This window comes from Moschus berezovskii, chromosome 6, assembly GCF_049115385.1.
Source record: "Moschus berezovskii isolate FMDL1 chromosome 6, NW_MosBer_1.0, whole genome shotgun sequence".
NCBI lineage: Eukaryota > Metazoa > Chordata > Mammalia > Artiodactyla > Moschidae > Moschus > Moschus berezovskii.
The window spans coordinates 60,860,971-60,887,001 of record NC_142465.1 but is presented as its reverse complement, the minus strand read 5'-3'; the positions used below and the strand labels follow the sequence as shown (position 1 = coordinate 60,887,001).

At 54.6% G+C, this 26,031-nt stretch overlaps 3 protein-coding genes across 6 annotated transcripts; 1 reads left to right on the top strand and 2 right to left on the bottom strand.

The window, feature by feature from the left end:
- Positions 1–10: 10 nt before the first annotated feature.
- AGAP2 (ArfGAP with GTPase domain, ankyrin repeat and PH domain 2) lies at positions 11–15,601 on the bottom strand. 3 transcript variants are annotated; one of them, XM_088837074.1, is made up of 18 exons: positions 15,427–15,601; positions 8,937–8,995; positions 8,222–8,309; positions 7,949–8,034; positions 7,654–7,801; positions 6,702–6,836; positions 6,269–6,378; positions 5,678–5,836; positions 5,442–5,528; positions 5,253–5,357; positions 4,667–4,829; positions 4,366–4,485; positions 3,506–3,634; positions 2,154–2,302; positions 1,967–2,057; positions 1,621–1,843; positions 1,236–1,491; positions 11–1,051 (listed from the first exon to the last, which is right to left on the bottom strand). In XM_088837074.1, the coding sequence occupies exons 1-18, from the start codon at positions 15,584–15,586 to the stop codon at positions 809–811; spliced, it is 2,511 nt and encodes an 836-aa protein (XP_088693200.1). In that variant the 5' UTR covers positions 15,587–15,601; the 3' UTR covers positions 11–808. The 3 variants fall into 3 exon arrangements, with proteins under 3 accessions (XP_088693200.1, XP_055251433.1, XP_088693199.1); XM_055395458.2 differs by lacking the exon at positions 15,427–15,601 and adding an exon at positions 10,673–11,927; XM_088837073.1 differs by lacking the exon at positions 15,427–15,601 and adding an exon at positions 10,673–11,929 and having other exon boundaries at positions 1,621–2,057.
- Positions 15,602–17,983: 2,382 nt separating this feature from the next.
- Positions 17,984–20,575, top strand: TSPAN31 (tetraspanin 31). 2 transcript variants are annotated; one of them, XM_055395462.2, is made up of 6 exons: positions 17,984–18,187; positions 18,963–19,130; positions 19,382–19,462; positions 19,785–19,916; positions 20,228–20,341; positions 20,438–20,575. In XM_055395462.2, exons 1-6 carry the CDS (start codon positions 18,125–18,127, stop codon positions 20,510–20,512), a joined length of 633 nt encoding a protein of 210 aa, XP_055251437.1. In that variant the 5' UTR covers positions 17,984–18,124; the 3' UTR covers positions 20,513–20,575. The 2 variants fall into 2 exon arrangements, with proteins under 2 accessions (XP_055251437.1, XP_055251438.1); XM_055395463.2 differs by lacking the exon at positions 19,382–19,462 and having other exon boundaries at positions 18,963–19,091.
- On the bottom strand, positions 19,382–24,199 carry CDK4 (cyclin dependent kinase 4). Its single transcript, XM_055395459.2, has 8 exons — positions 23,991–24,199; positions 23,348–23,584; positions 23,046–23,181; positions 22,761–22,928; positions 22,510–22,619; positions 22,208–22,258; positions 21,932–22,067; positions 19,382–21,521 (listed from the first exon to the last, which is right to left on the bottom strand). Exons 2-8 carry the CDS (start codon positions 23,563–23,565, stop codon positions 21,429–21,431), a joined length of 912 nt encoding a protein of 303 aa, XP_055251434.1. The 5' UTR covers positions 23,566–23,584; positions 23,991–24,199; the 3' UTR covers positions 19,382–21,428.
- Between the last annotated feature and the right edge of the window lie 1,832 nt (positions 24,200–26,031).

Sequence of the window (26,031 nt, the reverse complement as noted above, 5' to 3'; positions counted from 1 at the left end):
CCCGCCCCTTGGTTGGGGAACAAAGCAATAAATTACAAGGCCCCTCCCCAGTCCCCCTTAGCCCGCTCTTGCTCCGTCCCTTCTCCCTCCCAAGATAGTAGTGAGGAGGGACCCAGGTTTTTGGCTCCCCCGACTCTTTAGCTTCCATCCATGGGTGGATGTGGGGGGAACGTCCTGATTTCCACTCCTCTTGGTCCCTTTCACGGAAAGGGTTGGGGACCCCCTACCCCCATGGGCAGCAGGGGTCCTGCCCCTCGCTGCCCTTCCCCCTTCACTGGGCAGTGAGATTAGCATGGAAGGGGTAGGGTCCCCCTTATTGGCCCCAAGTCCCAGGGCTAGCCTTCCCACGTACTAACCCCTCCCTGTGGCGTGGAGTCGCCCCAGGAGCCAGCCTGGGTAAATGCTCCCGCCGTGGGATAATCGAACACAGGCAGGAGTTAGTCCTTTCCCCCACCCCTAGGGGGCTCGAGCGGGCACATCCAAACGGCCAGGGGCAGGGACCTCGGCGGGGGAGTCCCTCCAGCAAACACCTAGCGGGTAGACCCAGAGCAATCCGAGTGTGGAAACAGTGGAGAGGGGGCGTGTCAAGCTGGGGTCTCCATGCCTCGTTAGGGAGAGGGAAGTGAGTTCGTGTCTTCCGGGAGGCGCGGGGGCTGTGCCCTCTTGCGGGGATGGGGTGGGGGAAGAAGTGCTCCCGCGGGAACAAGGTGCGGATCGGAGAGGTGAGTGGGTGCATCTGTCCAGCGGTCCACCCGGTGTGGTCGTGCCCGGCCCGTGTGGGGGTGGGGGTGTCTCTCCGGCGGCGCAACTATACCAGCGCGACTGGAGCGTCGGCTCGGCCCATGCTGGCAGCGCTGCTCCGGCGGCGGGGGCTGGGCGTGGCGGTAATGCTGGGGGTGGTGGCCGCGCTGGGGGTGGTGGCTGCGCTGCCGCCCTCACACGGGCAACCGTGCTGGAGAAGGATGTCGGCGCACAGCTGACTCCCAGCCTGGCGGGCGTAGAAGAGCGCGGTGCGGCCCTGCGCGTCGCGGGCGGACACGTCGGCGCCGTACTAGAGAGGGCGGAGGCGGCCGCGTTACGGTGCGTCCCCGGCCAATCCCCTCCCGCCCGCTCCCGCGGATCGCCAGGCCCACCTCCACAGGGTGCGTTCGGGGATCTCGCCCCGCCCACCGCGCGCCTGCCTGTTTCCCAGACGGAACTCTCAAAGCCGCCTTTCCCATCCCGGGTTCACTTACCCACAGCAGCAGTTGCGTGATGACTACGTGGGAGAGCTCGGCCGCCAGGTGAAGTGGGGAGCGAAGCTGCGGGTCCTCTACGCTGGTGTCGAGCGGCCCGTGTCGCGCGTGGGCCAGAAGCAGGAGAACGGCGGCCACGTCCTGGGCCTGCACCGCAGCCCACAGCTGGCGGCCCAGAGGTTCCTCGGAAGTGCCCAGTGGCGCCAGGAACAGCAGCTGTTCGTACTTGGCGCGAATCCATGACTCACGCTCCTCCCTGCAGGGCCAGAGATCAACAGGAAAGGCTCTAGGGACCTCCCACCCCAAGACCTCCGCTCCCTACCCAGGTGACCCTCTTGGGAGCTGCACACACTAAGTCGCCCCCACCCCTCTTCTGCACGCGTACCGCGAAGAGTCCCGCGTGGGTTTGACGCGGCCCCGCGTGTCACTCTCCCACACGCCGTTGGCCATGTCGTTGCCAATTGCTGTCAGCACCAGGGTCAGCTCCCGCGGCCAGTCGTCCAAATCCAGCGAGCGAACGCGGGACAGGTGTGTGCCCAGGTTCCGGTGAATGCCAGAACACTCGATGCAGATGAGTGCGCCCAGGTTCAGGCTGGCCCACGTGGGGTCTGGGGACGGAATGCAGGGGTCAGCTCCCTGGCCGAGCAGCTGGACGGGCCCCCCAGCAGCGTTCATCAATTCCAGCGAACCACATTCCCTCCCGGGTCTCTCCACTGCCCCCTTGTGCTCACTGGGGGCCCCGCAGTCCACACAGATTGAGTTCCCCTTGGCATTCCGAATCGCCTGGATGGCCACGGCTTCGCTTTGGCTGTCTGTGCGCAGCTGCAGAAAGGGTTGGAATTAGACTCTCCCTCTGAGCCCTTCTCTGGAGGCCTCAGACACTCACATCTGCTTTCCGCCCAACACGCGATCCTTTACCTTGACCTTGCTGCTCTCACAGCATTGGAGACTGGCTAGGATCTGACTTTCGATGGCCTGAACCCAGGCGTCCCGCTCCTCAAAACTGGCTGCTTCAAAATGCCACGTCTGACCAGTGCTGGACACGATCAGGAACTCGAAGTTTTCCTCTAGGTGGGGGGATGGGATGGGGTCATTAGGGACAGAATTCAAATAGGAGCTGGCTCGCCCAAACCATTCCTCCCAGAGATCCATCCCAAGCCCCTGGGAGTGGAGCAGAGTGGTTGGGGAAGCAGAGGGTGCGGGAGAGCAGGAAGCCCGAGCACATGCAGGGGAAGGCAGGGGCACCCCCACCCCTCTGCACCCCAGCTCAGCGCCCCACCCAGCTCCCCACTTGTTACCTGCTTTATAAATATTTCTTAAACTACCAAAGGATTTTAGTTTCCACATTTTGCGCTTGGCTGGTTTCCCGAAGCAAAGGAGATAGAGATAGAATGGAGAGCAGAACAGAGAAAGAGACCAAGAAAGGAGAAAAAGAGAGGCAGATGGAGAGGTGGAGAGAGAGAGTGATAGAGAGTGCCAGAGACAAAGCAGGACAGACAGATGGGGAGAGAAAGCAGAACTAAAGTCAGTGGCCCCCGAGCAGAGAAGAGCGGAAGCCAAGAGCCATGAGAGTAGGCAGATCTGGAACCTGGGTCTGAGCACCCAGCAGAGAGCAGGGGCGGGAGGGACTGGGTATCATGACCAATGAGGAGCCGGGTCTCTGGGAGGGGAAGGGATGGCCAGGATCTGAGGGAACATGGGGAAGGGGGACAGGAGTTCAGAGGCCAGGGGTGAGGGGTCCCTGGGGTTCAGGAGGAGTCTCCCGGGTCTGTGGGAAGTCACAGGGAGGCAGGAATGGAAATCACTGTAGTCAAAGGCTGTTGTGGGAGCTTGGCAATCACAGAAAGTTATTGGGAACAGGAGTTGGGTGGGTAGACCCCAGGAGCTGAGGAGTCATTGGGGGACACTGAAGTCAAGGACTGAGTCCTTGGGGATAATGGGGGCTTCTGGGCACAGGGGCTGGGGGTGTAAAGCAGAGTCGGGTCTGGAGCATGAACTAGAGGGTCATTAGGAGAGGGAGCAGGAGCTACAGACTTACAGGGGTCATTGAGAACAGGGGCTGGGGCCTATTGCCATAAAAGGCATTGGCTGGGGAATGGGAGGAAGCACAGGGGCTGAGGGGCATCCATCCATTTTTCACTAAATAATGTACAGAGTGGTGATGATAGTCAAGCACTCCACTCAGGCACCTCTCTTCCTCCTGCAGGGGTGACCTGGAGTTTGGGGGTGAGGGTCCGGGGTGAGAGTGAAACTGCCCACCAGGGCCTCACCTTCAGCCTGCCCAGCCGAGCCTTCAGTTTTAGATGGTGTCGTCAACTTTTTCCTCCTCTGCTTCTTCACCATGGGAGAAGGAGGGGGTTCCCGACTCAGGGGGCTCAGGTCTCCAGATGGGGTACAGTCTTGGGGAGGGGAACACAGCTGCCTCAGCTGCCCCCTCCACAGATTCCCTGATTTCTCCATAGCCTGTCTCCCCTGAACTAGATTTGGCATTTTAGGGTCCCCCTCCTCAGCCATCCCTCTCTAGGATGTTCCCCTTGATCAATCCTGCGGAGGAGGACAGATGAGTGGTTTAGTCAGACCTGTACTCAGATCCTGGCTCTGCCACTTACTGGCCTTGAGACCTTGAGCAAGTCACTTAATCTTCTGAGTCTCAGTTTCTTCATCCCTAAAATGGGGATAATAATCTTGACCCAACAAGGTTGTCGTGAGGACCACTTGTTACAATGTTACTTGCTATTTGTTTAAAACATACATATTTCCAAACATTCCAAATGTTGATGGCTGGCTATGTGCTGGACAATGTTCTCAGTTTAAGCCTCAAAGCAACCCTCTGAGGTAGAAACTATTATCTCCATTTTACAGATGAGGAAACTGAGATGTGGAGAGGTCAAGTAACTTGCCCAAGTGGCAAGCCAGGATTCAAGTTCAAGTTCAGGCAGCTTAGCTCTAGAATTCACTTGTCTTAGCCATTACGCTAAACACGGTATGACTGAGCTTGGTGCCTGGGTACCCAGTCAGTGCTTGGGGTGTCCACTTATTCATTAAGTCCAAGCTCCCACCCCAGTTTTACTTCCCACTGCATCCCTTCTGGATCTGGAAGACAGGAAATGGAGGGTGATTCCTTACTGACCAGTGCTGAGGGCTCGGGCCAGATTCCGGTCTGGCTTCAGCAGGTGCTTGGATGTCTGGTCTGGTGGTGGCTGCAGGGAGCTGGGGCTGGGGCTGGGGCTTGGGGTAGGAGTGGTGGCTTCTGTCAGATGGGGAAGAAAATAAACCCTCAGTGAGTCACTCAGTCTCTGAGTGATTCCTTACGTGGCTCCTTGTCATCACCCACCTCCCCATTTAACCAGTCCCATTCCCCGCTTCCTTCCTCCTCCTCTTTTTCCTAGCCCTGCCCCCTCTCCTGCCCCTCTGTCAGCAGCCCCACTCACCAGGACCTTCCCCCATCTGGACAGTGCTCATGTCCTTGACCAGCCCGTTGATGCTGGCTGAGGGGCCAAAAGCAGAGATGGCCCGTGGGGGCCGCTTGCCAGGGACTTTGACTGTTGTTCGTAGTAAGTCCATTTCCTTGCCATGGGTACTGTGGATGTAATCCTACAGGAATATGGGGGTTGAGAGTGTAGGGAATGTTGGGGTCCTCAGTAGTGCTGAGAGGCAGCCAATATTATGGGCAGAGAGGGACTGGAGAGAGGGCTCTGGGAGCTGACTGGGTTGGGATGAGCCCAACAGACTGGGCCCAGCACTGTCTACCCCAGAAAGTATCCCTGAATGGCAGGCCAGGTAGAGGTCTTTTCTCCATCTGCTTGCACTGGACTGCAAGTCCTCGGGAGATGGATTTACATTTCTATCTGCAGCATGGGCACATGGTAGCTGCCTAACAGCTGTTTTGCTAAAGTAAAAAGAAGAGGACTAGCACTTCCCAGAACCAGTGTTGATATCTGCTAGAGGCAAAAACTGGAAGAGCTAGAAGTGCACCCAAGGCCAGTCACTGCAGCCCAGCCAGTCTCTGGCACTCACATTAATGCTGGGGTGGTAGAGTAGGAAGCCATTACTGGACAGGGTCACATATTTTTTCTTCCATTCTTTGTTCAAGGAGTTGCCACTTCGCTTTAGTAGGAAGCTCTGAAGAATGGAAAGAGACATGTGGGAGAAAACCCAGTGAAGACCAGCTCCCCTCAGCCCAACCTCAGTCCCTGGACCACCTACCTGTTTGATGGGGATGGCTCGCCCACTTCCCGTTGTCTCTCCCCGACTGTCCAAGCTCCGTTTCTCAGAGTCACTGCCCCGACGATTCTGGAATGGTTATTGGCATCAATTAGAGGATGGATATGCTGATGGAAGGACATGAGAGACAGATGAAAGGCCAACAGAGAGATTTAGGGACCAGGAAAGATAGGCAGGTAACAAGGGACAGGCAGATAGGGGGTTGGAATGTCCAATACCGCAAAAAGGCTGGTCCTACGCTTGGCTGCCCGGTGCAGGGACCCTGGGGTGCTCAATCCGGCCACTGCAGCTGCCTCAGCCCGGAGCTCCCGGTGACCGACATTGGGTGAGGACGGGAGAGAGGAAGAGTAGTCGCTAGTGTGGCCCCCGTTACCAGCCTGCAGGCAAACAGAGGGCTCAGAACCGCCGAGGGGCCCCCAGTCCACCAGGCTACAGTTACATCAAGAGATGAGGAATTTGAGATATTCCCTCATCTCGTCACCATTTATTTGTATTATCATTAATAATAGAACTCCTCACTAGCGTTGCCACAGTGCTTTAGATTCTGCAAAGGTTGACTTCACAAGTATTATGCCATACAATTTTCCTGACAACCTTGGGATGTTTAGGTGAGTTGCTCAAGGACACTGCAAATGGTGTTTCAAACCTGGTTGATTTCCAGTCCGATGCATTTTCTACAAACTGTCACCACCATTTCCATCTGCCCTCACCCCCACAACTTCCTTGGGTTCTTTGTGCCTCTCCTTGGATCACCAGCCCCTCCTCTAATCCCCACCAGCCCTTCTTTGGACCCCGAAACCCTGACTCACCTGCCCAGCTACAGGAGTGGAAGCTGCTGAGTGGCTTGGGGAGCTGGGGAGGGACTTGCAGGCAGCCAGAAGCTGCTGCTGCTTTCGCAAGGTCACCACTTTCTGGGCCACTGGGTGAGGGGAGGGGAAGAAGGCATGAGCAGGGCAGATATCCAAGACCACCCTTTCATGCCCAACTTTGAGAAATGCCCAGGAGATAACAGGCTCCAACTTCCTTGTCACTGTGGCCTTCATGCCACCTGTGGCCTTGCCAGCTCCTCCTGCCCAGAAGGACCTGTGGCTATTAAGCAAATCTTCTCTGACCTCCCTGGTCCCTTCTCCCTCCCATGCAGGCTAATTTCCTGTCACTCACAGAGGGAAGCCTGGAGGTGGGACCTTGAGGAATATCCAAGTACCCCGCTCCCCAACACATGCAGGGGATGGTCAAGCTCACCCTCCTGGAAGACCCGATCCACATTGAGCCCATAGGTTGCACAAGTTTCATAATAGCTGCAGCGCTTCATATCAGCACACAGAGCCCTGGCGCGAGCATCGCCCACCATGCGGGGGGAGGAAGCGCTGATCCTATCTGAGGGGACGAGAGAGAAGGAGTGATGGATGAGGGGTCCCATGCCCACTTTGCTGCTTTCCTTTCTTCTGGGTTCTAGTCCTAGTCTGGGACCACTAGGGATAGGGTATGAAACGATATCCCTCCTATGACGGTGCAATGGGAGTGTATAGCCTTTTCTGAATGTTGGACCCAGCTGCATCAAGAGTAGGCTGGGTGAGCTCGGTGTGCGAGTCTTCAGAGAATACTCCGGAGCTGATTGGAACGTCCTGATAAGGTCTGACATGGCTGAGACTCCTGAGTGGCACTCTCCCTGCCCTGCAAATTCGATGAGTCCTGAACTGAGTGGGAGGACATCCAGCAGCATATGAACCGGGATGAGGCTGAATGTCCATGGTGACAGGTGGACTGTTCATCTGCAGCAGGAAGCCAGGAGGCAAGCAACAGGTGGAAACAGCCACCTGCAGGACAGGCATCCAGACAGAAAGACCTGCCAGCTTCGTACAGGTGGGTCCTGGAGAAGATTTTCCTGGCTCTTCTGGGGAAGAGGGCCTGGTGGTGGCATCAGGAAACAGCAGTGTGAGAACACCAAGCAGGTGACACCTCAGAGGAAGGAGGTTGCCACTGCAGCTGTCCTTCCTGGAGGGTCCTCTTTCTCTCTCAGACCTTGGGGAGTTTGTGTTTGGTTTAACGACTCTTATTTAGAGACCAGGCTCCTTCCAGAGGGTTACTGAAATCCAAGTGGCCCTGTCCACACACCTTGTCAAGCTCTCACTTGTATTGGGTGATACCCAGTAGCAACTCCCCTGAAACCTGTGCTTCCCCAGCCCCTCCTTACCTTGTGTCCCCACCAGTGCCAGGGCAAGGCCTCCTCGTCCCTCACCCCGAAGGGAGCTCAGCTGCCCGTGAAGACGGCTCACGGCCTGGAAACTGTTCTCATCCTCCAGGCTGAAGACGAAAATCACAGCATCTGCCCAGCCTGAGAACTTGCGGAGGGTGAGGGAGCAAATGGATGGTCAGACAGGTCCACTCCTCTGGATGTTATTCCCGAGGAGACCTGGGAAACCAGAGGCCTCTCCTTTGGCCAGTGCTGACCCCAGCCCACCTGCCTACCCCATCATCTCATCCCTCACCTTGGCATCGGGTGCCCCAGCTTCCTCTCGGATCAACACCAGATGAGTCTGTCCATCCACCAACATTTCTTTCTTGTGCTGCTCACCTGTCCAGAAGAGTTGGGAGTGATAGGTGGTCAGAGATCACAGGTCACCAAATCTCCCCATGCTCCTTGTATTTTAGCTGTTGTGGCTGCATCCTTTCCTCTGGTCACCATACCTGCAGAGTCATTGATCACAGTGCCCAGATCCCTGACCCCAACCCTTAGCTTCCTATGGCTCCTGAGGACTCACTCTCTGTCTTCTCCAGCACCTGGTATGAACCAGTCAGGAATCGGTGGATAAGCGACGACTTCCCACTCCGGGCATCACCCAGCACACCCTGAGGAAAGGTTGCAGAGCAGAAATGGAAGGAATTAAGAAGAGGTAGGATGACTGGGTCTGAACATTCCAGAGAACTCAAAAGGACTGGCAGTGTTAAGTCTTCCAAGCAGGGTTCTACAGGGCCTGGCTGACATCAGTCAGGAGGGCATTTGCGAGGATCAGGCCACGAGTGTTGTAAGAAATGATCCCAAGCTAGAAGTGGACCACAAGCTGAAGAATGTCAATTCAGTGCCCTTTTTTTTTTTTTTTTTGGTGTTCTATTGTTTAGGAAACATACCAGATGCATGTCTGGGGAGGGACATGTCACAGCTCTAGGCACTAGTTGGAAAGTTTTACCCAATTCTAGGCAACAGAACATGAAGGATGGAAGGGGAGAAGTCAGAAATGAGGAGAAACCTGCAAGAGGACCATGGACCAGCAGGAAGAAGGGAAACTATAGAAGAAAAAGTTATGAGGATGTATCAAGCCCCAGGAAGGTGCTATGAAGGTAGAATCTCAGGAGAACTGGAAAACTATTCCCCATTCTCACAGAGGGAGGGAAGGGAAGAGGTGCAGGTGAGAGAGCTGAGAGTGCCAGTGGCAGGGAGGTCAACCTTCACACAGACAAGGAGGCTGTGTTACCTACCAGGCGCAGTTCAGGAATGGAGCGGCTCAAAGTCCATTCCTGGCTATTGACCACAGCTTCTGTAACAGAAAAGGAGTCTTAAGAGGGATACTCCAGGCCAAGGAGGGCTCCCAACCCTCAGTTACCCCTCCTCCTTTTGTAGTTGCCCTGCCTGGGCTGGAGAGCTGTGTGGAAAAGCTGAGTTGAGAGTGGTCCCTAGTCCTCCCATCCTAGTCTCTCTCCCCACAGCTGTTGCTGCCGCTCAGAGGTTGCTTAGCAACGGAGCCAGCAAGACAAAAATACTTCAGCGGGCATCTCCCTTAAAACACATCCCCAAACGTGAGTCCCTGCCCCAGACTGGGGGACCAAGGCTCTGACAGTTGACGGGGTCTTCCCTCTGGAAGGCAAAAAGGTGTTCTGCTCACCAAACTGATTCCCTGGGTAAATCCCCAGAGAAAGGGACTGGGACATAGGAGGGAGTGGGTCCGCCTCAATCTCCCTTTCATAGGACAGAACCTGAAGTGAAGATATCATTCCCCCTTTTCAAGGTCAACGGCACTGTGGCCCTGACCCCTCCCCACAGCCCAAGGAATGGAGCTTGGATTTTTTCTATACCCCCCCCCTCATACCCTTCTCACCGGCACCCTCCAGAAGAACGATGGGGAACCGGGCTCCACTCCCAGGCCGAGAGAAGCCACCGGCCTGGGGAGGGATAGAGCGGGGGGCGGGAGAGGAAAGATGCTCCTTCCGCCCGCCGGGTCCAGCCCCCGCGCCTGACACTAGCCGGACGTTCCCGGGGCGCCGCAGCTGCGGCGGGAACTCTGGGATCCGGAGCCATCTGCTCCCACCCGCTCGAGAGCCAAACCCCGGGGGCCGCCTGCGCTCCCGGACTCGCCACCTCTCCAGGGAGTGTGAGCTGAACCGAGACGCCCTCGCCTCTCTCTTCCAGAAAATAAATAAATAAAGACAGCCCCACCCCCACCCCCACCCCCCGCCACCGGAAAAAAACAGTACTTTCTCCGTACCCCCTCCCAAGTCTCTAGGGGTAAGAATTGCCTTTGCAGCAGTTCCACCCCACTGAGTCACTCCCGGTCAGGCCCCCTAGGAATTTCAATGCGCTCTGGGGCTGGGGTGGGCAGTCGGGGGGAGAGAGGCTACCTATCCGCCCCCTCTCACTTCACACGCAAGGGTTCAGCACGTTCCAGCCCCCGCGCACTCCCGTACTGCCCAGTTCGCCTTCACTGAATGGAAAGAACCCTGTCCCTTCCTGCTAGAAGCCTCACCAGCCTGCTGTCAGCCCAGCAAAAGACCTGTCCCTGGCGAGGACTGTCTGCAAGGTCACTCTGATGCCACCCACCCCAAGTGCTCAGGAGAAACTGAGGCTTCCCCACCCCTTTCTCCTTCAGTAACCCTCTGGGCACGCAAAGCCATTTCCGTGCTCCCAGAGGCCAGCTGAAGCTGGGAGTGGAGTCTGGGGCTTCTCTGGGAGCAATTTCCTACAGCCATGCTGACCAAGGGCATTATTTATCCCAGAAAGCTCTGAGGCTTTCTGAGTCCCTCTGACATCGTCGTCTCTCATGTCCCACAATGCCTACTCACCCCGCTTCCAGGACCTCTTATCCTTTTTGCCCCAGTTCTTGGCAGAGAAATGAACCTGGTTCATCCATCCACCCAAGAAGCTTCTCTCACTCCTTCACCCTAAGCTAAGCATTCCAAGTTCCCTCCCCTCCCGGTCCTCAGGCCCTGGGCCTACTCACTAGGGGAGGCGCGGAGCTCTGCACCCAGCAGCTCCCTAGACCCGCTGCCGGAAGACAGGATCGGGGGACCGGGAGGGGGCCCGGGGCCAGGAGGCCCTCCTGTGCTCTTGGTAAAGATGCCGCTGATAAACTTGAGCATCTTGCGATCTCGAGTGGATGCTCGGCCCCCCTCCCGGCCCCGTTTCAGCCCGGGAGCTGGAGGCTCCAGAGTGATTGGAGGTGCAGGCCCGGTGGGCAGCGCGGAGGCGGCGGTGACAGCAGAGGCGGGAGTCAGGGTGGCTGGGACGGTTAGCGGAGGAGGAGAGCCGGCAGGCGGTCCCGGGTGCAAGTCACTGTTGTCCAAGGTCTTACTCTTGCCTTTCCGAGGGGACAGCTTCCCTCGGACTCCCGGCCCAGCCCCGACCCCACCAAAGGTCGTGGCTGCCGCTCCCCCGCCCCCGGCGGCGCCGGCGGCGGCAGAAACTCCAGTCCCGGCGCTGCTCTTTGACCCCTTGACCCTGGGCTTGCCCTCGCTTTCGGGCCATGACAGGCGGCTACCGGCGCCCTTGCCCCCGCCGGCTTTGGCGCCACTCGTGGTCACGGTCTTGCAAGGCTTGGGAGCCGGCGGAGGAGGCGCCACCTTGAGCCTCCGGCTGCCGGTGCCGGGGTGCGGGGAGGACGAGCCGGGGACGCCGATGCCCGCCCGGCCTTCGGGTTCCGGGCCCCCCCAGCTCGGGCTGCTGAGCAGGGGGCGCCGGGAGGAGGTGGGGGCGCCCCCGGGCTTGGGGTCTGGACTCAGGCCCCCGGAGAGCGGGGGTCCGGGAGGGGCGGCCCAGAGGGAGAGGCGGCGGCCGGGAGCCGGGGAGACGGGGCGGGCCGGGCTGGCCGGAGCCGGGGACAGGGCGAGGGGCTCGGCGCCCCCAGCGCCCGCGCTGCTCGTGCTGATCCACAGCGCATCCTGCCGGTGGAAGAGCCGCTCGTGCCGCTTCTTGCCCGGCTCCTCAGCGCCTCGGGGGCTGCCGGGATCCGCGGTCTCGGTACCTCTGGTCCCAGGGGCGCCGGCTGCGGCCGCAGACGGAGAAGGCGGCGGCGGAGGCACCGACTCGAGCTTGACCAGGGTCAGCGAGATGAGGTAGGTCGTTGTCCGGCGCTGAAGCGCGCCCGCGCCCCGGCTCATGGGGCCCCGAGACCCCCGAGCTGGGGAGGGGAGGGGACTCCCCCGGACTGCCTCAGGGGGGCCCGGCCATGGGGCCGCCCTGCTCGCTGCCCCCAGCCCCCGGACCCCGCTGAGCCCCCGGCCCGGCTCCGCTGTCGCCGCCGCCGCCGCCGCCTTCGCTTGCGCCCCCCTCCCATCACACGGGGCGCCCCCTCCCCATGCTCCCCGCCCTGCGCCCCCACCCCGTTGGAACCCCGGGACCTTGGTGCTGCTCCAAGGAGGCGCGCCGGACCCTGCACCCAGGCCTGGGTGGGGGCGCTGAGATGGGCGGGGGAGGGCGGGGGGGACTGTATTGGGGGCAAAAGGGGAGAGGGAGGAAAACGGGGCAGAAAAGAGGAAGCCGGGGCTGAGGGAGAAGAACCGGTGCGGGGGAGGCAGGGGCGGGGAATGGGGACTCGAGGGACAGGGGCCGCGGATGGGGTCGAGAGGGGGTCTTTAGGAGGATGGGAGGCTAATGGGGCTGGTAGTGCGGGGGATTCACAGGGGCGCGGGGAGGATGCTGGGCATGGAGATACAGGCGCCGGCGGGGGAGGAAGGAGGGAAGCCGGAGAGGGTGGGAACCCACAGGTCTGGGGTCCGGGAGAGAAGGGGCGTGAGATCCGGGCGCAGGGTCCGGGGGGCTCGCCGGGGCTCGGCTCGGTCCGGATGCGCGCTGTGTCCGGGCGCTCCCCTCACAGTGAGGAGGAGGCGGCCCCCCGCCCCCCCACCCAATCTCCCCCCCACCTTCTCTCCACCAGCACGGCTGTCTGCGAAGGCGGTGCAAAATCCAGGACTGGATTTCCCTCCCAAATCCTGGGCTGGATTTCCTGGAACTTGGACTCATCTGCTCCAACATCGAGCCACCTCCCCTAGCACACCTCGGTTAGGGAGCGCTACTGTTGAGTATGGCCTTTAGGCAAGAGAGTAAAAATCGTTGTATGGGTGGGCAATCCCCGGCGAAAACGGAACAAATTCGGGTTCACTGTCAATTCCGGGGAAGCTGACGTGGGAAAATGGGGAGCCTTGAAATCCCTTTCCCAGGACCCCTTGTTTTCCCCAGGTACTTGCACGGGTTCCTCTTCCCACGACCCAGCCCCGTCGCCCACCCCCACCTTCCACACGCAGTGCATTGACTGGGCCATGACTTGAGTCTAACTGTCCCAAAGTGAACTTGGAAAGTGTTCCCTGGGGATGGGGACAAACATGGAACTTAGCAGGGTGGGTGGAGGAGGGGTTGTCTCAAGTGGAGAGAGATCTACGGAGTGGAGGAGCCCGGCGGAAAAGTGAGTCCCAAGGCTCCAGCTTGGGGTGGAAGGAGAAAGAAGACGTCTACAGATCGACACCACCCCCCATACCAAAATGCATCCGGTCTCCATAGCAACCGTAGCTCCAAGAGCGCCTCAGAAAGAGCGGGGATAAGCAGAGAGGAGGATCGGTGTGTATGGTGGGTGGGGGGACCGGCTGGGTAGTGGAGGCACCACCTTCACACCTGGTTACACACATGCTGAGCATTTAGAGGCCCAACATAAAGACCCCCTCAGCTGAGGGAGAGGGTACAGGCCTCCTCTGAGTTCCATTCAATGTCCTGAGGTTTTCGGGGTGGGGCTTTTTCCCGAAGTTTAAAGAGGAGATAGAATTGAAAAACATCTGCTCTGTATCCTCCAGCCCTTTAGGGACCCTGGAGTTAAAGGCTGACTGTCCTCCAGCCCAGGGAGAAGGTTGAAAGGGCTAGGCCAATGGAGGACAGACGATCAGACCGGCAGGTGTGAGGCACCAGTTGAGGGAGGCCTCCCTTCCAGCCTTGAAGTCCCCTCCCTGGGACTCGGGGAGTCTCAGCGTTCCCCTAATTTGGCGTCCCACCCTCCTGACGCAGCGGAGACTATAATAAGTGCTGCCGTGGGCGGCTCTTGGAGGCAGAAGCCGGCGGCATGCTGGGCCTGGTAGGGGATGTGGGGGGGACGGTACCAGGAGGCTGGGTGCCCTTTGTTCTCCCTGAAACTTGTACCCAGTCCCTCCGCAGTCCTCAGCGCCCACCGAGCCCCCCTCCCACCCCCAGCAAAAGGATGACACCATCCCCAGAACAGAAGACCCTTCAACATCCTTTTCTGAAAGACAGGGTGAAAATGTGTTGCTTCTGGCTTAATATTCCTTCCTTTGGTTGCCTCAGTTTTCGTTTATGTTCAATGGGAACAGAATCCTGACTCTTAGAGTGGAGTGGAACAAATCACTTAGGAAGAGTGGTTTTCTCAGAGTTCAGCCTCCACCTTTCTTCTCTCCCTTCTCTCCATAGATATTCCTCTACCTGGCCTAAACCTCCTTCCTCCCCCACTTTTTTTTTCCCCCTAAACAGCGGGTGGAGCTTGGAGTTCCTCTGTAGGAGGCCTCATGGGGCCACTCCCAGCTGATCTCCTTTTCTAACCCCTGTAGGGAAGGTATCAGCTGTAATTCTTGACAAAAGGTGGGGGAGAGATGGTGAGAAGGGTACAAGTGGAAGAAAGGCAATGAAAAAGTAATTAGACTGTTCCCTTAGGAACCTGCACCAAACTGTTCCTTCCCCAAGTGAACCAAAAGTTCCTGCTGGCCTCTATCAGAGGGGTCTGGCAGGAATCATCCGTGATGGAAAGAACAGTCTCTTATCCACTCACCCCGCACCGCAACCCCCAGGTAGGCAGCTAAGCATGGAGAGCCTGGAAGAGACCAGGGTATAATGGAGGATATACTTCACCCAGACACCTTTATTGAGCAAAGTAGCTAGCTTTTATTGGTTCTTTGCAGCTTCAGAGGCAAATTAAATGACACCAGACCAGAGATGACCTCCAGCTCCACTAGTTCCTTAGTGGTGGGGCCTTGTGGATAGAGAGAAGCTACTCCTGCCAGGGCCCCACCACAGGATTGAAGGCTGGGGTGGGCAGGAGGATGTGGCGGATGGTGTTGCCATGGCAGCACTTCCTCCCTGTGTTGTCATCACTTGCTCTAATGGCACTAAGGAGGTAGAGCGGAAGGTGTGTGTGGGGGGAGGCAGGAACAGGAGCACAGGGAGGAAAGGGGACCAAGGAGAGTCCTGGGGACTTCTCTGCACTCTCAGCTGTGCAGAGCATGCTGTGCGAGTGTTGTGTGTGTCCAGGAGCCTGAGATACTCTGCGTGGTGTATTTCTGGTATGCGTGTGTGTGTTCTCTCTACAGCTGGAAAACAAGAGGTCAATGATCCTTCGTGGGTCCTGGGAATGACCACATTATCCGGTCCTGTCACCTCCTGTCCCAAACTGCTTCCGGCCCCAGACTCCCCCAGCAGGGTCCAAGTCTATCATGGGTCTGTCACAGCCTGTCTTCCTCATGCTCACCCACCTCTCCACTGCCAAGGTCATCTCAGCAGTGATCTGTATTTTGATCCCCTGGGAGGAGGAGCAGAGTTGGGGAAAGAGGAAGAATGACACCTCCTCTGTCTTTTTCCATCCTTTCCAGATGTATTCTTCCCCCAAGTCCAAGCTCCATCTTGGGAAATGATGGATGACTCGGCAAGCCCTTATATGCCCCTGCTGGTCCTCAAGACACCCAAGTTGGGAGCTAATCCTTCTCTTACCTCGTACGCTGTCCAGTGAGGCTTGAATACTGTCCCGAAGTTCAGGGTTGCTCACCATCTCTGCCAGCTTCCTGAGGCGGTTTAGAGCCTGCCTGGCCACCTCATGTCGTCTGACTTCTGCTCTCACTGCAGCTACAGCCAACTGCCTCTGGGCATGCATGTTGCCCAGACCTGTCTTGCTGGGCTAAGAACAACCACTGGCCCTGAAGCCCATGGCCCCACAGCCCCCAAACCCCAGAAGGCCCCTTCTGCTCAGCCTCAGAACTCCCCTCCCCTGCCCGCCCTTCCGTCTGTCTGTCGACTTCACTTCCTGAATGGTGAGTTTCAAACCCACAGCCTGGGTCAGCACTACCTCCTGTACCACCCACCCCCTCTAGCGTTGGCCCATTGGCTCTGCCAGCCAGCCCCTGCCACAGCTCCCCAGCCAGGTGGATGGAGGCCTTAATGAGCATCCGAGGGCCTCCTGTGGGAGGCGGCTAATTAAGATGGGTGTTGGTGAGGGGAGAGTGTGGCATGTCAGGTCCCAGGTGCAATCCCAAACTCTCGGTGACCTATAGGTTTGTGTGCAGTCTCAAACCCTCACAGGAATCCACACACTCTCGGCCTCGCACCTTTAATGCCCTGCATTCCACCTTGTGAGTCCAAAGGGTTCACACACATTAACATCTTGCAATATAACCCTTCCTTAGTCGATTACCCCACTGTAACCACCTCCTGCTTAAAAGGGCCAAGTAGGCACAGGGAGACAGTAACCTGTAACCAGACAAAACCACCAGGCTCCATGTTCAGTTACTTTCATAATTGACTTGTCTATAACACTTAATAGTTTACAACACACTTTCATATATATTGACTTCAAAACAGGCCCAAGGGGTAGGATTTTTATCCCTATTTGGCAGAAAAGGAAACTGAAGCTCAGAGAGGCCAGTAAGAGGTGACACAAAGATAAAGATTTAGGTATTCTGATTATAATTCTGATACACTTTTCACCACACAGCCCAACTAAGACGCTCGCCAACCAGCTCCCCTTATGCCTGATACCACTGTCCTGTCCGTGATTTAGTCCCTGAAAGAGGGTGGGTGAGGGATTGAAGCAGAGAAAGAAGATGCAGTAGGGGGAGGGAGTGAAGAGGAAAACAGTGGGCAGTTGGATGTAATCATTTTGTTTCAGGACTTAAACCTTTCTGGCCCTGCCAAACGCCTTTTCTCCTGTATATCCTACTGATACTAATTTGTGACGGATGGGGGATTTTAATATATGAATGTGTAGTTGGAGATAAGAGAATTAAGAGTTGGGATTACCCACTGGAAACTGTAAAATAGCCCAAAAGATAATAACTAGCAGTGAGTGTTTACTATGTGCCAGGTAACCATTCTACATATAGTCTAAGCATTCTATATATATTAACTCATTCAATTTTCACAACACAAGAGGTAGGTGTATGGTTATTTATCCCCATTTTACAGCTGAGGAAACAGGCACAGGGAGCTTAAGTAACTGGTTACTAACTGGTTACTGGAGCCAAAGGTTACACAGCTAGTAAGCCGCAAAGTTGGAAGCCCTGCGGTCTGACTTGAGCCGGTAAGACAGTGCCACTTAGGCAGTCATAGAATCTAAGTACACACAAATGTAAATCATTCTGTAGGGCTGAAGGGAGGTTTTTCATTTGTGTTCCTACTACGACTGCCTCTGTCTTTTGGTGGAAAAAGGAACTGTCTTTTCCCCTCCCCACGCAAAAGGCGGTGCGTCAAACCACTTAGTCCTTAATAAACAGATAATGATCAACCACGACGCCCGCCCCTGGAGTGAAAAATGTGAAGACTCCGCCTTCCCCTGATATTTATTCATATTCCAGGCCCCTCCCTTTGTCTTTTTTTTTTTTTTTTTACCGCCCAGGATCAGGCATGTGCTCTGAAGACTCCAGCACACTCATGTGCGTCTTGCGGTTTTGCCACATAGAGGAACGCGCCGCTCCGAGGCTGCTAATTTTCATACTGAATTTCTAGCATGTTCGCATCCCATCAGGAGGGGATATGGATCAGGCTATGTGTATTAGTGGATGCACTTGCAAAGATGAGAGTATTTGCTAGGTGGTATTATGCCCAACCTGGGGCCTCTGTCGCCGGGCTAAATAGCTTAGTATTTTGCTTCTCTGGGTGTTCCCGAATGTGATGCAATAGTAGCAAACGACAGCGTCATCATGAGGTCATTGCGGGACAAGGGGAAAGGGGCGGGAGCCTCCCTTGAGGGAAGGAGCCCTTTCACCTGGCCCTTAAGGCACCTTCTCTTCACCGGAGTTTCCCGAGGCCCTCCTCCCTCGGATAAGTCCTCTTGCAGCCGCCACCACAGAAATCTCCGTTTTCAATCCGGGGTTTTGAAATTTAGGCTCCGGTCTCTATGAGACTCTCTCGAAGCCCTGCCCCCAGTTTTAAGTTTCATCCAATAAAGAACCTAAAGGAGGGGCCGGCAGGCGGGTCAGTGACGCGATGCAGATTGATTGGCATTCAGGCCACCGACGTCCTAGATTAGTCCCGAGTTTCGCCAATCCAAAGGCGGGGGTGGGACGGTGCAGGCGCAGAGGATTGGGTTTGGCTGGACTCGATTTAAAGAGACAGAAGCTGTCGGGGTCCAAGAAGACGGTCCGCGAGACCCTCCCCCCAAGTCCTTGGGACCACTTGGGTCCCCAAAGCTGGGGAGATGGTTTGCGGAGGCTTTGCTTGCTCCAAGAATGCGCTCTGCGCGCTCAACGTGGTCTACATGGTGAGGTTTTGGAGGTGGAGGGGAGCGCCAGGGCGGAAAGGCCAGTGGAGAGAATGTCTAGGGCACTTCGGATGGGGAGAGGGATGTACTAGGGGTTCCGGGAAGATTCCCGGGAACTTCCGGCGAAGAGGGAATTCCTAGGGACTTCCGTGGGAAGAGGGGAGACTTCCGGTGATCAGAGGGTTTATCTCGGGGTGGGGGGTGGTGAAGTGAAGGCTCATCATGGGATAAAGGCTTCTCCCAAATGGAAGTGATGGATGAAGCTAAATGTTCCATTTTATATTCATAGCGGAGAAGGCAGTGGCACCCCACTCCAGTACTCTTGCCTGGAAAATCCCATGGATGGAGGAGCCTAGTGGGCAGCAGTCCATGGGGTCGCTAAGAGTCGGACACGACTGAGCGACTTCACTTTCACGCATTGGAGAAGGAAATGGCAGGCAACCCACCGCAGTGTTCTTGCCTGGAGAATCCCAGGGACGGGAGCCTGGTGGGCTGCTGTCTATGGGGTCGCACAGTCGGACACGACTGAAGCGACTTAGCAGCAGCACATTCATAGACCTTACGCTCCCTGCCGCCTCTCAACCCTATTCCAGCCATTCTGACCTCTGATGGGAAGAGTGCCCAGGGATGGTCCTGGTCCCGGTAGTAGTACCTCCTCTCACTCACTCACGCAAAACTCAGTTCTCCTTTACTGTCCAGCCACCGCTCTCACCTTGGCCTTTAGCGTTGATGCATACAAGAATGCTTTTGAGATATATCCTGCTGTTTCCCATAGCTGGTAGGCTTGTTGCTCATTGGAGTGGCTGCATGGGCTAAGGGCCTGGGTCTGGTGTCCAGCATCCATATCATCGGAGGAGTCATTGCAGTGGGAGTCTTCCTTCTTCTCATCGCGGTTGCTGGACTGGTAGGTGCTGTCAACCACCACCAAGTACTGCTTTTCTTTGTATCCTGACCTGAAGTGATTGGGGCACCGGGGCTCTTGGGAGGAAGTTAGAAAGGAGGGTAGGATCCCTCCGGTGTTTGGGGGATATGTCTCTTTGCCCTCCCTTTTACCATGCTGTATGAAACAAAAGCCAATTATTTTGTTTTCAACTGACATAATTGTGCAAGTTCTTTGACTAGATCAGATTGTTACTATAGGTGGAACATAAAGGAATCTAGGACTTTTTTTTTTTCCATAACTCTTCCTCTCAGTACATGATCATCCTTGGTTTGGTCTTCATCTTCCAGTTTGGAATCTCTTGCTCATGTCTGGCTATTAACCTAAGCAAACAGGTAAGAAGGTGCCCTTTCAAATACTCACTTTTTCTCCGCACCCTCTAACCTTTTGACTCCTCACTCTCAGTCTGGCCCCAAAGATCATTCTTAGACCCACTACTTCCAGAGCTGTTTGCTTCCTTTGAGATGTCTGGCTAACTGACCTTGAGGACCACCCAGAAGGAAGTGGTTAGTTATTGTGTCTGCACCTTTGCTTTTGAAGGACATTAACTCCCTTTGCTTAAAAAGGGAAACTGAAGCACTGGAACTGGGATCAAAATGTTAGTGGATTCTTAAGGTTAGCAGCATCAAATGATTTCCTTCTGCCTATATCCTCCAGACAGATGTCATCAATGCTTCTTGGTGGGTCATGAGCAACAAGACCCGGGATGAACTGGAAAGAAGTTTTGATTGCTGTGGCTTGTTCAACCTTACAACCCTGGATCAACAAGATTATGCTTTCTGCACTGCAGTGAGCTGGCATGGGAGGGGGTGGGGGGTGGCGGTGGTTTGTGTGATAGTAAACTGGCTAAGGCCGATGCTCAAATTGGCAGATTTGAGCTTAATGTGATTGCCTGTCTCTAGCAGCTCACTTGTTTTGGGGCTGTATACTGGTAGGAGTTGGGGGATGGATAGATTCTAGAAAATGAGCCAAGTGAGAGTCCAGTCTATAGGATACTAGTCAGGAACTGGAAAATAATTCCTAGGGTCATTCACCATAGTTACGAGAGCACTCTAGCAACTCTGCATCCTCCAAACATGCATGTGTGTTTTTTCGCTCAGGTCTGCAAGAGCCGGAGCCCCACATGTCAGATGTGTGGAGAAAAGCTTCTTAAGCATTCAGATGAAGCCCTAAAAATCCTGGGGGGTGTTGGACTCTTCTTTAGTTTCACAGAGGTAACATTCTCTAGTTCCCTTATATCCCTTCTCTACACATTCAAGTCTTAGCCCCAGAGAGTCATAGTTCGTGCTTATCTCTTTTCTCTTCTACAGATCCTTGGTGTTTGGCTAGCGATGAGATTTCGGAATCAGAAGGATCCTCGAGCCAACCCCAGTGCCTTTCTATGAGACTTCCTGCTGTCTGTTCTCCCTAAGCTTTTTCTTCCCCTTAGGGAAAACTTGGGGTCTGTAGCCCTTTTTGAGAAAAAGGAAAGGCCCTTTGCCATGTTCCCTAAAGATGACTGAACAGTTAGGCTTTATGCCTTGATATGTTTTGCTGGGAGAAAGATTATAAGGAATAAAGAAAAACACTTCTTCCTTCCTCTCTCCCTAAGTGGATATGGGAAGTTTCCAGGATTACATGAGATGGGATGGGGGTTGGAGTCACTGCTGGCTGTTTCCCCTCTTCTCCCTTCCATATGCTGGACCACCTCAACACATCCAAGGGTAAATCAGGGACAGATCCAGAGAGAAAACTACCAAGAACTCTTGTAATAAGGAGGACCTGGTTTGGGGACGTTCAGTGAATATAAAAATAAAAACCATTTAAACTCTATAATCAAAGAAGCCATGTAAGTGCCTTTTCTTCTCTTGTTAGTTGAGGGGTTCCACTGACTATGCAGACCCTGTGATCTAAAGAGAATCTGCAAGGAAGTTCCATCTTCCAAATGGTTTTTTTCAAATCCCCAAACAGTAAAGCCAATCAGCGAAAGAAACATTAAAAAAAAAAAAAAAGACCATATTTCTTTGTTTTGTTTGTCCTGTATAAAAAAGGATCCCAATATAAAGGTATAAAGAAGGGGAGAACAAGGGACATACCCCTTGGTGTAAGGACACAAGCTAAGAATAAGCCTCAAAAAGAAGGGTAGGAGGGGAATATCATTAAGGCAGTAAAATATTGTCTGTAAAAAGTTGGAGGAGTCTCCACAGCTTCAGAGTTGAAGGCAGAGGTTGCCTTCTCAGTGGTGGGGCTCTCCACTCAAGTGTTCAAAGGAAGGGAAATTTGGTGTCTCTCGCCTTGGTTCTGTTCCAGCCATTCTGTTGCTCACTCTGCGTCACCTTCTGCCTTGTGTAGATAAGAGTGCTGCAGGGCTCGGAAGGCAGAGATTCGCTTGTGTGGGTTAAAAGTCAGCATCTCCTGAGAAGGGACGCAAAAGATCAGAAAACATGGAAGAAACAAAAAGACTCCTGCTTACCCCCAACAATACCTAGAATGGGTGATCTTCTCTATCCCTCTTGTGGACAGCCGTTCAAAACTAATAAAAACCAGCCCGTTCACTAACAAGTCTCAGTAACAACAATGCATTTAGGTTTCTTTTATCCTGCTCCATTTTCCCCCACTGGTGGCTCAAGTGGTAAAATAAACTGCCTGCAATGCAGGAGACCTGGGTTCAATCCCTGGGTCGGGAAGACCCCCTGGAGAAAGAAATGACAACCCACTCCAGTGGGCTACAGTCCATGGGGTTGTAAAGAGTCTGACATGACTGAGTGACAAACACGTGATTTCCCCCTGCAGTCTCGCCCTGTGCCCATGCGTGAGTCTATTACCAGCAGCAGCTGTGCTCCAGATTCCTCCAGCTCAGGGACCACCGACTGCACTGGGCGGGGCCCTCTGGGGGAAAAGGCTCCTCTGGGCAGAGACACATCTCGGGGCCAGTCATCCTCTGGGGGCAGTCCAATCAGGCTATGGGGAACAGGAGAATTCTGGTCAGCAGAGCCCTTTTCCAGCCCCTATCTCCAGGGGCAAAGCCAGCTGCTGTCAAGGTATCAGCAGAAAGAGAAGGACTCAGAATGCAAAGTTCTTCCCCCTTGCAGGTCACTTACTCAAAGATTTTGCCTAACTGGTCAGCTTCAGAGTTTCCACAGAAGAGAGGCCTAAGGCGAAAAGAGACATTCATTCCGGTAGCAGTCTTTCAAAGACAGGGTGGTGGATAACTGCTTAGTGGCTCAAAACATAGGGCGTGGAGAATACAGGGCTACGAAATTCCTAATTCCAGAACATTTCAGAGTTTCCAGCTATGGACAAGGTGGCCAGTAGTAAGTGGAAGAGCAGGCAGGGTATGGGTGTGGTTTATGAATAAAAGACTTGGAAAATTCAAAATGTTTGGGATACTTGGGCCCCATACTTTCGACGAAACATCTCTGCGAAGATACAGCCAACGCTCCACATGTCCACGGGTGTTGCATATGTTGACTGCAAAAGAACTTCTGGAGCACGATACCAGAGTGTAACAACCTGACGGGAATAAGTAGTGCAGATGAGAGTCCCACAAGTTATTGCAAAGCACATGAAAAAACACGTTCCTTCTCGACTGCTATGGGCAATCACTCTTCTCCCCCAGCCAGATCCCATCCTGGCCACCACCATTCTACTGACCACAGGTGTAAGTGCCATCTGGTAGCTGTAGATTCTGGCCAGGCCAAAGTCAGCCAGCTTGACTGTCCCACCACTTGTCACCAGAATGTTCTCTGGCTTCAGGTCTCGGTGAACAATGCAATTGGCATGAAGGAAATCCAGGCCTCTTAGAAACTGGCGCATCAGATCCTGGTTTGGAAGGGGGAAGTACAGAGAAACTGGGAACCAGGTGCCACATCTGAAATTACAACAGAAACTACCACAAAGGTCTCAAGCTACCTCTCAGTGTCTGCCCACCCTACTTACCTTTATGGTCTCCACTGGCAAGCCTGGTGGGGGTGCCTTGTCCAGATACGTCCTGAGGTCTTGGTCCACATGCTCAAACACCAGGGTCACTTTGGTCTCCCGGTCAGTTCGGGCTGTTGCACAGACGTCCATGAGCCTGGCCAGAACAAATGGTCACTCAATGAGCAATGGTCTTGGACCCAACATGGCCTCCCCTATTTCCTCAGGGTCCCCACTCCTTTTCTGACCACCACTCCACATCTATAGGTTAGGTTGTCTTTTTCCTTTCACGACCCACTCCCACCCTTCCATCTTCTTCTCACCTGACAACATTGGGATGCTCAAAAGCTTCCAGACGCCGCAGTAAGGCCACCTCCCGAACGGTGCTGATGGGCAGGCCCCCTCCAGCACCTCCTCCATTGGGGACTCTTACACTCTTGAGGGCCACAAAGTGGCCACTGTGGGGATCACGGGCCTTGTACACTGTCCCATAGGCACCGACACCAATTTCAGCCACTGGCTCATATCGGGAGGTAGCCATTCTCAGACCAGAGGAGACCCTACAATCACAGAGGCTCAATGAGCCTGCAGCAACAAAGTGATTCCCACAAAAGACATCACAAAGACAACACCAACAGCATTCCCAAACTTCCCTGAGGCAGCCCCTTAGGTAATACAATAACTCTAATCCCAAACCCTCCAGCCACGTGAGGCCTTGTAACTTTTTCAAAAACGCATTTTCCTTTGGGACCATCGAGCCCCACATAAGGGAAATCCCATACGACACACCCCCTACATCAAAGACCCGACACCCAGTTCCTGAAATTACACCTCCCTTCGGCCACAAAGGAACATTATCACATCCTGCCCCACTTCCCGCCCTCGAGCAAACTTTCTATAACCAGCCCGCGTAGGAAGCAGTGGAGGGCGAGAGTGGTCTCCATTCCTGAAAAGGGGTACACTCACCTCGCCCCGTGTCAGGAGCTGCGGGGTCGGCCCGTTATCCGGACCCCGGAGCCGGTTCCTGCAGCGCCATACACTCGAGGTCTGTCCTGGGCAGCTGGACACTATGGGCCCGACCATAGACACAGGCCGCAGGCTAGAGCGGCCCCCTTTTCCCCCACCCTCACCATGTGACCAGCTGCCAAAGAGGCGCGCGGAAATCGGAGGGGCGGGGCGAACACCGGACGTTCGTCCCACGTGACCAGGCTACTCATGCGCAGAGGGGCAGCCGGGAAGCGGCTTTGAACGCGAAAGGGGCGAGGAGGGGAAAGAGGCGGAGGAAAGATGGCAACCACGTGATCTGTTGCTATCACACGTGACCGCTTGACATTGCTTGGAGGAGCAGAGGTGTGGTTACGCTGAAGGGCACGTGACTGGCTGCCTTCACTCTGGCTGAGGCGGTGGGGCGGGAGAAGAGAGAGGGTGGAGTCCTATGCGGTGCCATGGCAACCTGGGCCACCCAGGATCCCCAACTCTGGGCTGCAGGCCGAGCCTGAGTCTCACTACCCGTCTCTCACTCTCTCTAAGCGGGGAGGTGGGTCGAGGGACGGGAGGTGGTGCTGTCGTCTTTCTGCTCCATCGCCAGAGGAAAACATGTTCTCATTTGTGTCTTTGTTCATTCATTCATTCAGCAAATATTTACTGAGTCCTTGCTTCCTGTGTGTACGTGGGGTTTCTTTTTGTTAATTTTTTTTTCGTGTCTCAGACACTTGACCTTTTTTTCAACTAGCGATAAGGTTACCTATAAAGATATAGTCCCATATTTTATATGTGGCCATATAAAATAGGGAGTAGACGGTGCCCAGTTTAGTTGAGTTGCTCAGTCGTGTCTGACTCTTTGCTACCCCATGGACTACAGCACGCCAGGCTTCCCTGTCCATCACCAACTCCCGGAGCTTACTCAAACTCATGTCCATCGAGTCAGTAATGCCATCCAACCATCTCGTCCTCTGTCGTCCCCTTCTACTCCCGCATTCAATCTTTCCCAGCATCAGGGTCTTTTCTGGTGAGTCAGTTCTTTGCATCAGGTGGCCAAAGTATTGGAGTTTCAGCTTCAGCATCAGTCCTTCCAATGAATATTCAGGACTGATTTCCTTTAGGATAGACTGGTTGGATCTCGTTGCAGTCCAAGGGACTGCCCATCTGAGGACAAAACTAGTATTAAAGGACTGATGGACGGCAGGTTAGTACAAAAATCCAACAGGACGTGTGGCAAGGTAATGTCGTCCCCTCTTCCCAACTTCCACCTCTTCCTGGGAGTATTAAAGCAGAGACCAGATACCTTCTAGCAGAGAAGTTATTGAAGAGCCGGAAAGAGGAATACTTGACCCTTAAGGTTTTTTCTGCAGTAAGATGGTATGACATGTGTGTATGATATTACATACATCACATATAGACATAGGAGTGCTCACGAGCAAGGAAGTTACCACCACACTGCATGAAAATGAGTGTTCCCTTCTACAAACCTTGTGACTTCTTATATGGGGTCGTTGCGTTTCTCTTTTTTCTGCTATGGCAAGTTTTCCTAGCCCTTGCCCTAAGAGACTTTTCCCAAACAACCTCTGCTTACAGACATCTAGGTAGACAACAGGCAAGTTTCTCTGACTTCCCTTGTCTTACTGATTCCAACTTCTTTGTCTCCCAGCCCTTTGAGAGAATGGGAATAAGGAAAAGAAGGGATCAGTTTCTCATTTATGATAAACTGTCTAAAATCTGAAACCATTCTATTACTCTATTTGCTCTCCTTGTGCCCTAACTTCTATTCTCCCTAATCATATGACTGAGGATATGAGTTCAAGCTTGAGGTTCATATAAACCATGCTCCAGAGCAAAATGGAAGACCTGTCAGTACAGATTTCCCCTCTTTGCATTCTGATATTTGTAGTCCTGGGCCTTTGCTGGCAAAGGCAACTGGAATTCTGGTAAGAAAAATCCCAAGGTGCTAACTGATTAAGGGGCTTGTGAGGTGAATGTTTCATTGACTATTTTGCTAGGATTGGTAGGT